The 15,648-nt window shown below is 39.6% G+C and overlaps 1 protein-coding gene across 5 annotated transcripts in view; it reads right to left on the reverse strand.

Annotated features, from left to right (window-relative positions):
- The window catches only part of ACSS3 (acyl-CoA synthetase short chain family member 3), a 149,680-nt gene that overhangs the window by 24,725 nt on the left and 109,307 nt on the right, over positions 1-15,648 (reverse strand). For all 5 annotated transcript variants that reach the window (XR_014804590.1, XR_014804589.1, XM_084957730.1 and 2 more), the window contains 2 exons: positions 6,694-6,789; positions 3,610-3,673 (listed from right to left, as the gene is read on the reverse strand). Coding sequence is in view for 3 of the 5 variants with exons in the window: in XM_084957730.1 (XP_084813856.1) it covers positions 3,610-3,673; positions 6,694-6,789 (160 nt within the window). In the remaining 2 variants the exon portion in view is untranslated. The remainder of the gene's footprint in view (positions 1-3,609; positions 3,674-6,693; positions 6,790-15,648) is intronic.

Raw genomic sequence — 15,648 nt, forward strand, 5'->3', positions numbered from 1 at the left:
TACACTATTCCTAAGAAATTTTATAGTGACAGAAGAAGCTATAGCTGTATTTACAAAAAGCAAACAAATTTGGGATTAAAACCATGAGACAAAATTTTTTATTGACTGACTTTAAGGTAGCCTGAGCCCTGTGCATTTCAATGGCACATGCAGATTTTCCCCTCCTCTTTCTAAGCGCTGCAAGTATAGTAAGTGTGAACATAAACAGAATTAGGGAATGTTGTTCTTTCAAGGAATATTCCACTTCATTATTGTATGTGTCATGAAGAAAGGCATGAGTATGAATAATCGAAAAGCATGGACATGTACCTCTTTGGCTGGTGGTCTCTCCCAGCAGTAACTTTTGATGTCAGCTTAGTTTTTAGCCACTCGTGGGCCAAGTGAGTCTTGGTATTGGTGGCCTCATCTCATATCCTTGCAAAGACAATAAATGACTACAGCAATAGGGAGTTCCCATGGTGGCACAGCAGTAACGAACCCAACCAGCATCCATGAAGATTTGATCCCTGGCCTTGCTGAGTGGGTTAAGGATACGGCCTGGATCTGGCGCAGCTGTGGCTGCGGCACAGGCTGGCAGCGACAGCTCTGCTTCTACAGCTTCAGGTCATAGTCTTGGAACTTTTATATGCTGTGGGTACAGTCTTCGAATAAATAAATAAATAAATGAATAAAGATAAACTATAGCAATATACCACACAAACTAGAACTTTTTCCAAAAAAGAAAAGGTTGTAATATCCTTTTGAAATCATATAGCAAGGAGCCACACCTATAGTTTACCAGGGGTTCTTATTTCTCAGCAACCATTACACATATTTAGGCATCATGGGAATTAAGAAAATACAACCTAAAAATTGTTTGCAAATAAAGTGAAAAGTTTACGGAGATTAAATGGACAATGAAGTTATGATGATGTTAAATTTGACAAATATTCCATTAAATATACATACATTTTTATTATAAGTTTCTCAAAATTTGGGATCAATATGTTTCTTAAATTTTAGAATCTCAAACATTTCATAAACCCTGGACACCCCATATAATCCCTAATCAACACCTTTTCCAGGCCACCAAGTAGTTCTAGGGGCCAGGGAGCTGGTCTCTGGAAAGAACCTTGTTTTTTCAGATCACAGACTCTCTTTAAAACACAGTCCACGGAAAAAAAAAATGATCTTTTTCCTCGAAATTGCACACTTTTGTTAGGCCATGCTTTTACTGTAAAGGAAGTGTGCTTTTCCCTTTCCATTCATTCAATTAAATATATATTTATTATGTGCTCTTAAAAAGCATTCGTCAGCCATTTTCCATTCTGGATGAATGAGGTGTCCCCTCAAAGCACACCCACAAGAGCTATAGACTAACACAAACAAGTCTTCTTGACAGATACTGAATAAAAAAATATCCTGTGCATACTGCAAGCCGCTACTGGGAGGCATACAAAATTTTCAGGTCAATAAGTTAGAGTGCAATGGCCACTGGACATGAGAGTTTCAAAAGAAAATCCTTGCTCTCACAGGTAAAAACAAGTTCCTAAAATAAGGTTTCGATACTGTTCTATTAAAAAAAATTGAAAAATTAAAAAATAAAACGAGAGAGATCTTGCTGATAATTTTTTTCATCATTATTTCCATTTTACCTTTTGAATATAATTTTATATATATATAATGTTTTCAAATACCTAGTCTTACTCTTGACTTAAGGGAAGAATTAAAGTCCACTGCACATCATAATATATTTTATCATCAAATAATTTATAATGAAATCTCATCATCCCAGATCTGCACAATAAAATTCTCTCTTTAGGAACAGAGAGGGAAGAGAATCATTCTGAACTGGTGAGAATCTAACCCACAGAATACTCTAAGGCAATAGTTGTGTTACTTTCAAGTACCTGAAGTAACACTAACAGCTGTAAAAAAGATTATAGTTTATGTGCTTTATTATTTTTGCATGGATGTAGGATGAAGCCACCAATAATCAGAGTGACAGGATGGATGAGGGGTTGAAAACTGTGCTGGCATCAAATGCCACCTCTGGGATCTTGCAAACCTTGCTTTATGAAAGAGATGACTCAGAGTTAGGGTTTACATAAAAAAGGACGCTGTTAGAGGGCTGCTCTCACAAACCATGTGCTTCCCTAGCTAAACATCCACCCACAATCTTGTTCAGATTAATTCTTCAGCAACCACTCCCTTGTCCCCAGCACTTCCCACCTCGCAAGTTAAGATTTTACTCTGCTCTATGATAATACGGATTCAGATTCAGAAAAATATGGATACAAATGGTATAGTCAACATGAATTTTTCCATTTGCCACCACGACATCTTACAATTTGAATTTAAAAATAAAGTATGTTTGCTGATGACAATAAGAATCTGGGAAGAACTCTGTCATTAAGTGCATCTCCTCTATCAGATTGTTGTAAGGTACCGCTACCTGAAGAAAAGAACTTCTTAAAAAATTACTATTTCTCATTTCATTTTCACAGAACTTAACATCTTTCATTAACCAGAAAAAAATCTTATCTCAACCTGAGAATGACAAGTAGTAAGAATTATTTCAATAAATGGGAAAGTAAAACTTTTAATGACCACATGCAATGCTCTTTATTCATAACGGCTTTTTCTGGACAATTCTACCACTTAAAACATATCAGTAAAGATAACAACATCAGGCTCATCAGCGGCACTAAAACTACCTATGTCAATTACTAAAAGGTCACATACTGTGTATCTCCAACGTAACTTCCATTTCAGCTTCTACTAGCCTAGTAATTTTAATGTATTAATTTAATCAAAGTAAATTTGAATATTTTACCTCAAATTTCAGCATCTGATAGTACTTTATCAAATGGACAATGATGAAAACTGTTAGCAAAGAACTGGGGTCGTTGGTAAGTCGGGGATTATATATTACACTGCTATTTGACCCAGTAATTATACTTTTAGAAATTTACTCAGTATCATTGTAATTATCAGAAAAGACAACACAAAAGGATGTTCAATACAGTATTATTTATAATTATAAATATTCAAAAAAGACTAAGAAGCTTAGAAAAGGAATGAACAGGGGGAAAAACTGTAATTGTAATGTATACATGTAAGGATGGGAAAATAAAAAAAAAAAAGAAAAGGAATGAACATTTTTTAAAAGGCAGAGTAAAATTTAAAATGTTCATGAGACAAGGTTAAGGAAAAACAGGAATACATGAAAATAAACCAAATTGTTTCAACAATCTAAAATGCTTGTCAAGACGTGGAAAGTCATATATATTACAAAATTAACACTGTACTGCTGAAGGTGGGAGTACAGAAATTTTATTTCTTTATATTTTTTGTACTGAAGTTAATTTTATCGTCCATGCATTACTTGTATAATCAGAATTTTTTTTAAAAGATGCAAGATTTTTCTTTTTAAAAATCGTATCTAAATGGACTCCATTTTAAGGGGATGCTGCATTAAAATTACAAGAGCTAGTACTGAGTGTTCTCAATACACAAGCCTCTCCTGCAACCTCCTCACTAGTAATATTGTTGCAGCCACTCTATGTTTTTTAATGTCATATACCAATGCTTGTTTTCTTAAGTAGTAGCATTGCAAATTTTGCTTACTTTACCACGATATTTCCTAAACACCGCGCCTTCAGTTTTTGCATGTTGTCATCCAAAATCATAACTGCAAAGTAAAATATACATAAATAAATAAATACATTTTAAATACATAACCTTAAGGCTTAAATGTTTCCCTATTTTCTATATTCAGCACCCCCCCAAAACTCCAGCTTAAAAGGGCATCCTTTAATTCCTGTGTCCATAAACATACATTAATAAGCTAAAATGTCTCACAGAAAATAGATGACATTCTTTTGATTTCTGATGAGATGTTGAATTTTCCGTCAGAACCTCCCTTACATAGGGGTTTCCATTATTGCTCAGCAGTAACGAACCCAACCAGTACACTGAGGATGTGGGTTCAAACCCTGACCCAGCTCAGTGGGTTGAGGATCTGGTGCTGTAATGAGCTCTGGTGTAGGTCGCAGAGGGGGTTCAGATGACTGCTGTAGCGATGGCACAGGCCAGCCGCTGCAGCTCAGATTCGACCCGTAGCCTGGGAACCTCTTATGCTGCAGGTGCAGCCCCCCGCCAAAAAAAAAAAAAAAAGAGAACCTCCCTTAAATAAAGACACAATATTTCAAACATGCTGGTATTTTAAAATCTACGTTTATATCTATTCAAATATATCCTTCCATTCTGCGAAATATTTAAAAAATATGTTCAGCTTTTCAAAAATGAAAGAAAACAAAATTTTAAAATATACCAAAAATACTGCAAGCAATAAAAAATGAAGTAAAATCTCCTTTTCTGATACAAGGCTTAATATCCACTTATTAGCCTTAAAGGTCAATATAACCTTCCCAAATGCTACCCCAATGTTTTCTGCGCTACACTGCTAGAATCCTGAAAGAATTTAGGAGACCAAAGTCTGTATTCACATGCAGTAGCCTGTAGAACAAACCAGAAATGAGGACACAGCATCAGGTTTTACGCTTTACTCTATTCTTTCTGGGGCTTCATCTATCCAGGTTATTCCACTGAAAGAAGCTTTGAGAAAAGAAGAGCAATAGCCCTAGAAAAAAAATTAATCACTCCCATCTTTGTGTTTCCAGAGCATTTTGTTTTAAAATTCTATTCTGACAATTATTAACAGTGCAGATATCTGTCTCCCACTGGACTGTGAGTTCATTAAGGTTGGAGGCCATGATAATTCATCGTTTTTCCCCCAAATCCCAGGACAGTGGCTAACCTACCATGTGCCTCTGAACACGTTCTAGTCTTATTACCCCTTCAATTTCCCTATCGGAAAAGTGGAAATAATTCCCTTCTCATCGTGTTGTACAATAATTACTTGAAAAAAAAAAAAGTACAGTGACAACCTTGCATGAGGTACTCAGTGAATAATGAGAAACTGTCACATTACGCCGAATGCTTTCCACACAAAAATGGTCTTCTTTCCTTTCCCTAAAGGATATGGCTTTTTTATTTTAATGTTAAATGTCACCTTATACTTCTGAATCTCTGAATAGCCACAAAACAAATAACAATCATGAGTCATAAAGTCACTATTTCCTTGGTTATAAATACTTTGGTTCCAGGGTTTAAGCTGTGCCGTCTGTAAGCCAATGGCTTTCCGACACTGAGAAACGTCTGTACTGAAATTCCACGAGGCTTCAAAGCTTTAACTCTTTCTTACAACTGGTATAAAAATGATCCTGAAATACTTAAAGGGAAATGCATTTAACATCTCCCACAGTCATCAGCCCCTAAAAATGGCTCCGCACAAAAGCAATTTTTCCGACAAAAGGAGTAGAGATGACAGAACAACGGTTCAAAGGGAGGATTTCACTAAAGCTGGGTTCACCCTTCCATACCTAGAGAAGTCACTGACTTCATAGAACGTCTATTTTTGCCCTTAAAAAAAGTGTCTTTTTCCAAATCTGTCTGGTAGGCTAAACTAAATGAGCCTTAACCAGCCACTGTCCTAGAAGGAATACAATATTCTCATGTTAGAGAAACAAAAGATAAATCTCTCATTTTTGATTTTCTGTTACATGCAAATGTGAACTATAGGCGGGAATCACATTCTCTCCTCCAATGCTGGCTTTTCAGCTAAACGGTGGGACCTTCCGCATATAACGTAACTTCTGTACCTCATTTTCCTCGTCTGTAAAATGAATGTGTGTGTCTAAATAATGCCAGTCCCTCTAGCTTCTCTGAACTATTTCTCATGCTACTAGCTAAGACTTAGTTCAGTCTTTCTACAAGCAGGCACTGAGTTAATGCCTCATTGTGTTCCATCACAACACAGCAACCCTGGGAAGCATACAGAATTCTTACTCCTATTTAGAAATAAGGAACGAGAAAGTTTGACTTGTATAAAAACATAGAGCTTACTTACACTAGTCCCCTGCATAAGATTTAACAACTAGGGAGTGAAATCCAGGGGAAATTATTGAACTATTATAATTACTAGCAATCACGTGAAAACAAATACGGACAAGATATTGCATCTCATTGCTACATCCTGCCACCATGGGTGAAATTATTTTTCTCTTGAGAGTCCTTACTCTCTATATTCATTTTGTAGCCAACGAGATTCAAAAGCTTTATCATCACTCCTAAATCAAAAGATAGCATATATAATGGGGAGAAATAAAAAACCAGCTTCTGTAAAAGAAATGAACCATATAAAACACCATGGTGTTCACTGTCGTGCATCTGTGCTACCTCAGGAAAGTTATTTAGTCTTTCTGCACACCAACCAACGCATCTCTAGAAGGAGAAGGGTATCTCGAATTAAATAGACTTCAGCATGAATTGAAATAATGTGTGCAAACTACGTGTCATCAAGTCTGAATTCCATCCGTGTTAATCTCACATGCACATACGTAGCCTGTCTTCCACTGTGACAGTCATTTAGGCCACGTCCTTGGACGCCTACACTCTTCCATCTGAACAGACTGGCTTAGAGCAAATGTTATCACAAAAAAGGGGTACACTTGAATACAAGGTATTCACTCAATCAAATATTCATTCAACACCTAGCATGTTTCAAGCAAGGTGATTCACACGAAACACAGGAAAAAACACCAAATTTACTAACACGACACATTTCAAGTAATGGGGGTCATTTCTCACCGTTGTATCCTGGAACACTTTTTCCTGCTTGCCCTGGAGGAGGCGTTTTGGAGTTACCTAATCCAATGCAGGATGCTGTAATTGGGGATCCAGTCTCTGGAGAAATAAATACGATTCATCATTTCATGTTTCAACTCGAGATCACGACCGTTCTTCGGGGCCTGCACTGCCCCTTGCCCTCCGCAGAATTTCACCGCACAAGGAACAGATAAACAGTGCAAATGTACTATTCAAAAAGAAACAATTTCAGTAATTTAGATGATACTGCCATGTTTAAAACTTAAGGACACAAATTTAGAATAATACACGTAGTAACGGTTCTTTTAAAGAAAAGAAAGGCCTCTCTCGTGTTCTCAGTTGTAGATCAGCAGGCCTGAAGAGTGGAGAATTATGTGACTGAGAATTTTACAAGCCACGTTCAAGTTAAAAACTCTCTAGGAAAGATGCTTTCTTTTAACTCACCTCATGTTACTTGATCAGGGTAAAGAACAAAGACAGGCAAGCTATTTGTTATTTACGGCTTCCTCTCTGGAACAGGTAACACAAATTTTTTTAAAATATATGAACAGTATCATACTCTCATGTTTTAAGAACTACATTTGCCTAGAGACTTGGCTTCTACCATTGGATTTCTTAATACTTTATCAAATTGCTCTTAATCTGTTGCTCCTGGATTTCTGAAGGCCCAAAACCTAGAAGAAAGCTCCTTAGGCTATGCTGATTATTTCCTCAAGGCCAGAGACTTAACCACAATTAGCCTGCATCGATTAACAAAAACGTTAAATACGTCTTCTCCGTCTCAAGTCATAAAAGTCAGATAACCATAAATTACGAAAGTGATGCATTTTTTGGTAAAAAAAAAAATACATTTGTTATTACTGGCAAATACAAGTTTGGAGTTACCAGAATTTTTTTTTTTTTTTTTTTAGCTGCACCTGCAGCATATGGAAGTTCCCGTGCCAGGGACAGAATCAGAGCTGCAGCTAAGATCTACACCATAGCAACGCCAAATCCTTAACCCACTGAGCTGGGCTGGGGATCAAACCTGTGCCACCATGGACACAATGCAGGATCCTTAACCTACCTGCCATAGTGGGAACTCCAACAGAAGATTTTAAATATGAGATTTGTATCTGTGGAGCGGCAGGATAAGAAGGTACTGATAGAAAACTGTTTCAGAACGACTGGCTTAATATTACATACATAAAGGCACACCGCCACGCTCAAGGAATTAATTGCCAGGCCAACCAGATCCAGAGTAATCCAAAATATTCAAAACATCTATCTTTCTAAGGACTCAGAATATATTTCTTCCACTCTGGTCTCCACCATAACTTATCACATATTTATATCACTTTAGAATGATGGGAAGGATTTATGACTGTTCTCTACATTCCAGAGCAGTTCCGCTTATTATTCACCGGTCATGGATGGTGGCTCAGCTGGCATCCATGACAGAAGAGGGACTCCTAGACATTAAAACAACAGTTTCTAAGTCCCAGTCCAGTGCTTAAGGTCCAAAGCAGATGGTCACCTCTGAGGAGCAGCAGCAAGTCATCCGAACAGATGATGCTCCTGTTTAACAAAGAACGATCAGATATTTTCCTATCACGACAGAAAAGGTAGAAGGTCATTCACGACAGGGCATTCTATCAGCCACGAGCTTTCTCCCTGCAGCGCCATCAAAGCCTGGGAAGAAATCCACAGGTTTGGGAGTTTCACGGCATTTTTCCCTTTGCTTTTTGGAAAATGTCTAAGTCCTTCCTCATCTCAGCTGCCCTTCAAAACCGGAAGGAGAGACAAGAGCAGTGATGACGACAGGAAATAACCCTGGAGAGTGAGGTGCCTGAAAGAAGGTCTCAGACAGAATAAGGTGACAATAACGGAAGCTGCCAGGACACACCAGGGAGGGCGTTTTCCCCTTCAAGATGCTGCTGTCCTCCCTCCCTCCCTGGGGAGAAGCAGCTGCTGAAGTCAACCTGCTATTTTTAACCTCTATCTTGTCAAGATTCATTGACCAGAAGGGACACTCTCATCTGAAGTTCAAACCCTCCGCATTTCTTAACACAAAAGGCCTCTCAACAATGCGGCATCAGATGGTTCTAGAATCTACGAGTGTACTTTCCGGTGGCTCTAATACCTTTCAATGGTTCTCGTATCTGCTGCTTAAAAGAAAAACAGCGAAAAACCCACCACCACAAAACTCGAACTGCACCTTGCTTCATCTTGCCTTGGTACGGAGTCTTCTTTTTAATTTTTTTATTGAAATATAGTTGATTCACGATGTTCTGTTCGTTTCACATGTCCAGCAGAGTGATTCAGTTGTACTTATTTTTTATGTTCTCTTCCATTAGAGGTTATTACAAGATACCGAGCATAGTTTCCTATGCTATATAGTAGGTTCTTGTTGGTTGTCTATTTTACATAGAGTTGTGTATAGGGTTTAACCCCAGACCCATGGTTTGCCACACCCACCTTTGGTAACCATAAGTTTGTTTTCTGTGTCTGTGAGCTTATTCGTGTTTTGCTAAAAAAAAGTTCATTTGTATCATGTTTTTAGAATCCACACCTAAGTGCTATCATGTGATATGTGTCTTTCTCTGTCTGGCTTACTTCACTCAGCACGACAATCTCTAGGTTCATCCATGTCCTTGCACACGGCATTATCTCATTCTTTTTATGGCTGAGTAATATTCCGTTGTATACGGATGCTTATAAAAGATGTTGGCACCCCTGTTCTTATTATACGACTGGGAGGAGGGGAAGTTAGAATGGCACCCGGTCTCAAATGAAGACACAAGAAAGCGAAGCGCTGTCATTACACATTGCCTAAATGACCTGTACCTGCTTCCTGAGATTCTTAAGTACCTTTGCATAGTGATTACCTATTTATAATCTTCCAGCCTTCAGCTCTTTAGTTACAGTTTATAACTGTAAGACAGCTCTGGATAGCGTATTCGTCTATACGATTATCTTGACTGAATTTTAAGGGCCGTGAAAAGGCTGGTCCATTCAGTTACTCAGCGTCACGAATAAATGTTTATACTTTGACCATTAGTAATGTGAGCATCTCGTTGACTCGATTTTGATATTCATTTGGGGGATTAAAAAAGAACTGATGGTAGCAACATGCTAAGGACACAGTCAGAAAAAAATCATAATTCCTCGGACTCCATAGTAAGTAGCCGCAGTTAGGACAAAAGTGGAATGAAAGAGACTGTCACAGTTTCTCTCTTTATACCTCTGAACATCCTGAGACCTGAGAACAGATCCACCTGTGCTGAACGCACACAGATGCGTATTCAGATGTTTACACACACACACACACTGCACGGCCACCTTGGCTCTCCAGTGGGTCCATGTGCCCAACAGGCCTCTGGTTAGAGAAAGCCCCCAGGAATGCCGCAGTGCTTAATCAAACTCCAAAGGACTCCAGAGACCCATTTCAAAGATGTTCTAAAAATATTCACTTCACACTGCCCAGGCTATAATTAACTGGCTAGCAGTCATCTCAGCAGACAGGAAATCCAGATGTCACATTCTGACTGGGAAATAACTGCAATGAATAAAGCAGAACGTTTTCTTTGAAGAAGAGAACTGGACGTCTCATTTGGAGAAATCGTGACAAAGACGTCCTACCTTAGAAAGACATTGCTCAGCACTTCACCAGAAAAATTTCCTTAGATAAGAGAGAACCAGGTAGAAGATGGAAAGAAACTGGAGGCTGTGAAGGATGTTACCTTGGTATGTTTATATTCCCACGTATTATAAGATAGTACAGACACTTAACTCTTTCTTTACTAACTTATTGCATTAGTGAGCAACGCATGAGCAACCTAATGAATTTTCCTTAAAATTTCTAACTTTAAAGGAAGAAAAGGAAAGCGATTATGCCTGGGTTTTTTTTCAAATGTGAATTATGCCATGTACCATGTGCTAAATGCTTTTTGTTTATATAACTGCATTTAATCCAACAATAAGCCAATAGGGAAAAAAATAAATATTATTTTTGGGGGTGAAAAATACTGAGGCCTAACATAGAGAATTTAAACCATCAACCCTGGTGTGCATAATTCCTTCAGAGGAGAAGAATGGTGTAGACAAGGGTGCCACCCATGAGGTTATCATGTAGAATACAGCGGATCCGAAGGAAATAAAATGCACCCAGACTGCATCCCTTGTGACCTGGGACAAGCCCAGTCTCTCATACTTGCAAGTGGAAGCAACAGTGATACATATCACTTATGAGCAAATATTTGTTGAGCAGCTATTATGTGCTAGATGCTGTCATGAGAGCTAGGGCTAAAGCAATAAATGAAAGGAATAATTCCTGCCCTCACAGATCTCACATTTAAACTGGGAAACAACATACAAAAGTACAACAGCATGCTCAAGAGTAACAGCCACTCAGAAAATAAAGAAAAGAGAGAGGAAATGAGATGTAATGAGAAAGGGTTGCAATGCAAAGTTGTGTGGCCATAAAAATCCTCCCTGAGAAGAGCCCTTTGAGTAAATATCGGAAAGAAGGGAGGACGTGTGCCGCATACATATCCAGGAATGAAGAAGCTAGGAGAAAGTGACCGCACATGCAAAGGTCCTGAGGTAGGTTTATTCCTGGAGTATCTGAGGAACAGTGAGGTGGCCAATGTGACTGAAGCAGAACAAATGAGAAAAGTATTCCTAGGAGATGAGGTTGGAGAGGCAGTGAGGAGACGAACACGTCAGGCTACTTCAAAGCCCTCGAAAGACCTTCAGTTTTTAGCTCGAGGGATGTTGCAAACTAGTGAGGGCTTCTGAACAAAGAGGTTAATGAATCACAATGCAAAGGGAATTTACTTAGATTTTTGAGCATCAGAGTTTCCACTGCGGCTCAGTGGTAATGAACACGACTAGTAACCCTGAGGACTCAGGTTTGATCCCTGGCCCAACTCCGTGGACTACGAATCTGGTTGCCATGAGCTGTGGTGTAGGCTGCAGGCATGGCTCAGATCCTGTATTGCTGAGGCTGTGGCGGAGGCCAGCGGCTACAGCTGTGATTGGACCCCAGCCTGGGAACTTCCATGTGCCATGGGCGTGGCCCCCAAAAAAAGACAAAAAAAAAAAATGTGAGCACCATTCACGTTCCATGATCAGGTTTATTTTATTTGGGATTTTGAGAGACACGTGGGAGAAAATGACGGCCAGGCAGACCCTATTTTAGAATGGGTGCTTAACAATAGGGTCCTGTGGCTTCCTGGACATCAGGAGCCAATTCACCTGAGAATTCACCAGCCTGACAGACAGACTGGAGCCCAGTGTTGATTATATTACTGAATAAAAGTCTGCATGTGGTAGATGGGAGACAGACTGTCCATGCAAACAAAAGGCAGTCATTATGTCATGTAAGTGACAATGTGCCTATAAATCGATACAGTACTTCTGAAAGGCGATTCGGCAGTTCTTATAAAAAAGCCTTAAAGATGGCAATTCTTATGAAAACTCTTGAAGGTTGTGTATAGACTTTAATTGTTGTTGCAGTTGAAGGGATATATACAAGGAGATATCTGTAAAAGCTCACAAATATTATGCATCAAAGATGTTTATCACAGTATTATTTATATTACAGTTTAAAAGGATGTCCAAAAACACAGGAATGATTCCATATTAAGGAGTAAAGCAAAGCCATGCAAACACCACAGAAGGGAGTTCCCGCTGGGGCACAGTGGAAACATCCAGTGAGTATCCATGAGAATGCAGGTTCAATCCCTGGCCTCGCACAGTGGGTCAGGGGCTGGGTGTTGCCATGAACTGTGGTACAGGTTGCAGACGTGGCTCAGATATCACATTGCTGTGACTGTGGCGTGGGCCAGCAGCTACAGCTCCGATTCGACCCCTAGCCTGGGAGTTTCCATGTGCTGCCAGTGAGACCCTAAAAAGCAAAAAGAAACAAACTAATGAAAAAAAGCAAATCAACACCATAGAAAAATGTCCAGTGCTAGGAAATATTTCTCACAAAATATTGTTTAGATAAAAGTAAAACAAAATGCACAGTGGGATTTAATTTTTAGTTAATAATAAACATTGGGCAAAAATACATCTTGGGAAGATACGTATCAAAATATCAACAGAAGTTCTAGACACCATTTCTGAATGGTGAGCGAAGGGAATATTACAATGAAGAGTTCAAAGGCTACATCCACAACCTTGAAAGCCCTCCAAGGTGGTGGATTAAAGGTGGTACCAGCTGTTTGATACTCCTTCAACTAAGAGGTGGGTTCTATGTCCACTCTACTTGAATTTGGGTTGCCTTTTTATTATTACTCCATGAATTTATTACATGTATAGTTGTACAATGATCACCACAATCCAAGCTTATAGGATTTGCCTTTTGATGCCTGTGAGTTACAGAAAAGAGTGGAAGTGATGCTTTGTCAGTGTCCAGGCACAGGCCTTATGAAACTCTGAACACTGTCTCAGGAACTGACGAATGTCCAGGTAAGATGGTCCACCCTCCGAGCCCTCCAAGCTAGAAACACCACCGGCAACGGCATCCAGACAAGAGTCCTGGCCGAGTCCCGCCTTGTAGCCAGACCCAGGCATGAGCCTGAAACCATCGTGGATCCTTCAGACCAACTGCTTCGCCGCACATCACTGCCTGAGTTGTCTCAGTCAACAGGACTTGGAGCCTAAGATCCCCAGCAAGTGATCTCTGTTCACGACTATAAAATCATGAGATGTGGTTGTTTGAAGCCACTGGGTTTTGGAATATTGTTCTTTACAGCCAGAGACAGATACTCAAAACACTTACCACGGGGCCAGACACAGTCCACTCCCTGCCATTTCTCTCAGGAAAGGTCCACTGAGGGGTACATATATCCTTACATAATTTTAGGCTCTGGTTCCCATTATTAAGGTCAGGGTTCTTAAAATGGAGGAAGCAAATGACACAATGCAATCCCAGAATGAACCAGGGAGCAAGAGAAACAGGGGACTCGAGGCAGGGGAAAACAACGTTACTGCTTTAATTCTGTTAACAATCTTTTCTTAATTCCAAGAAGGATATTCAAAGGTCAGCCTTTCCATAAATATTTACTGAATGCATGACTTTTGGGAAAAGGGGAAGTGTTAAGTATGAAAAGATACACTCAACAGAAAAGGCAGCATATGCAAAGTTGAGAAATTAGACCGCCAAGGGACTGAATGCTGTTTATTTAGCAGAGCAAAGCTTGGAAGTGGTGGCTGGCCTAAGAGCAGTAATAAGGACCAAAATGAGAGCGGTTAGCAGAGACCGATCATGAAGTGTTTTCCATGCCATATTAAGTAATCTGAATATGATGCTGGGAATGTCAGGGGACTCGGGGTTGTGGCAGAGGCAACTGTTCAGAACTGCGTTTTATAAAAACCTCTTGAGTTGCAAAATGGAGCCCTAAACTGAGGACCCCAACCCAGGGAAAGAAATCCGTTCAGTGCGGGGGACCTGATGCTGCACATGAGACCAAGTTGGAGTTATACTCCGAATCAAAAGGGTTTGCTAACTGTCTGGATGTGGGGACAGGTCAAGAGGGAGAAATCCAGGACAACCCCCAGGGTTTTGGCTCACAGATGAAAGACACACAGAAAGAAGAGGAGCTGTGAGTAAGGGTTATAAGGAAGAACAGGATGGCAGGTTGGGTTCCATAAATAAGAGCTCTTACTGTGTTGGGAAATCTGCCAGTGTGCTCCCACTGTGGTTCCAGAAACACGACATTTAAGCGATAGGGATTTAGACGTTGGTGGCCCATGCAGAGAGCTAAAGTCCTGGAAAGAAATCAATTCAGTGGCCCAGCCATATTAATCACAGCCTCATGATGGGCACAGAAGCAATTTGTAAAGAAACCATTCTCTACGTCCCTAAATCTATGCTGTGAGCTATAGATAACTTGAATGGTGGTAGCGGAAAGAAAGCAGAAACAGTGAGATGTACGCCAGTGAAAGAAAATCAATTTAATCTCAGTGTTCACGGGATGGTATGATTACAATTTAAAATACTTCATTCAAAGCAGCCGAACTTTTGGTACTAGAAGCAGAGGAGGAATTCGAGCTGTGGGACTGGTCTTATCCTATTCTCTTACCAGCACACTGCTTCTAACCTTAGAGAAATTCATCAATAACCTGCAGTGGAATTAGATAAGAAACGCTGAATTAATAAAGGCGCAACATGTATGAAGAAAAGGGCTCTGATCAACACAGAAGAGAGAGAGGACTGGTTCCAACCTTAACGAGCTAGTTGACTCCGAGAAATTGAATTCTCTTATGATTACTATTTCCAGTTACAAATTGAGCTCTCAGGTTCTAAGTTCTCTTGACTGTGGACTATCTACAGACCTGGATGCTAAAGATGGTCTCTATATTCAAGAAGGGTTATTCGTGGAAAGGAATGGAACGGAAAGGAAAGGAAAAGCATTTATTGAGTGCTACTATAGGCCAGGAACTTGCTGTATTGTCCATGCATGCTTCACTTCCTTGCAAGCTTTCTACAAGCCTCTGAGAAATGCACGTGCACTAGATTAAGGATGTGCCAGTAGCCACAACATAGCTAAACCAGGATTTAAACAGTCTTATTGGGTTTCGGCGTCATTTTTTACTACTCGCATTGCTTTTTCAAGGAGAATAGTCAACCGTTGTTTTCCAGTCTGAACTGACAGCAAAAGAGGAATTGGGAACCACTATTTCATGGGGTCAATGGGCGGACAGTGCAGAGAATTACATACAACAGGGGAAAATCAAATTTCCAGACAATAAGGTTTGTCAAGGGAGGGTCTAGGAACTCTTTTTTTTTCTTCTTGTAATGATCTACAAAAACATGACATTTTCACCTTTCTAGAGTGACTTAAATATGATTCTTGTCAAGGGCAGGAGAATTAGAATGGATGATATTTCAAAGACCAAATCTACTTTATATTATTAATCAATTTCTTAGTATTTAGTCTCTTATCA

This window comes from Sus scrofa, chromosome 5 (assembly GCF_054392235.1).
Source record: "Sus scrofa isolate SSC_HxYL_T2T_F1_AM1 chromosome 5, Sscrofa_HxYL_maternal_Yorkshire_Landrace_v2.0, whole genome shotgun sequence".
NCBI lineage: Eukaryota > Metazoa > Chordata > Mammalia > Artiodactyla > Suidae > Sus > Sus scrofa.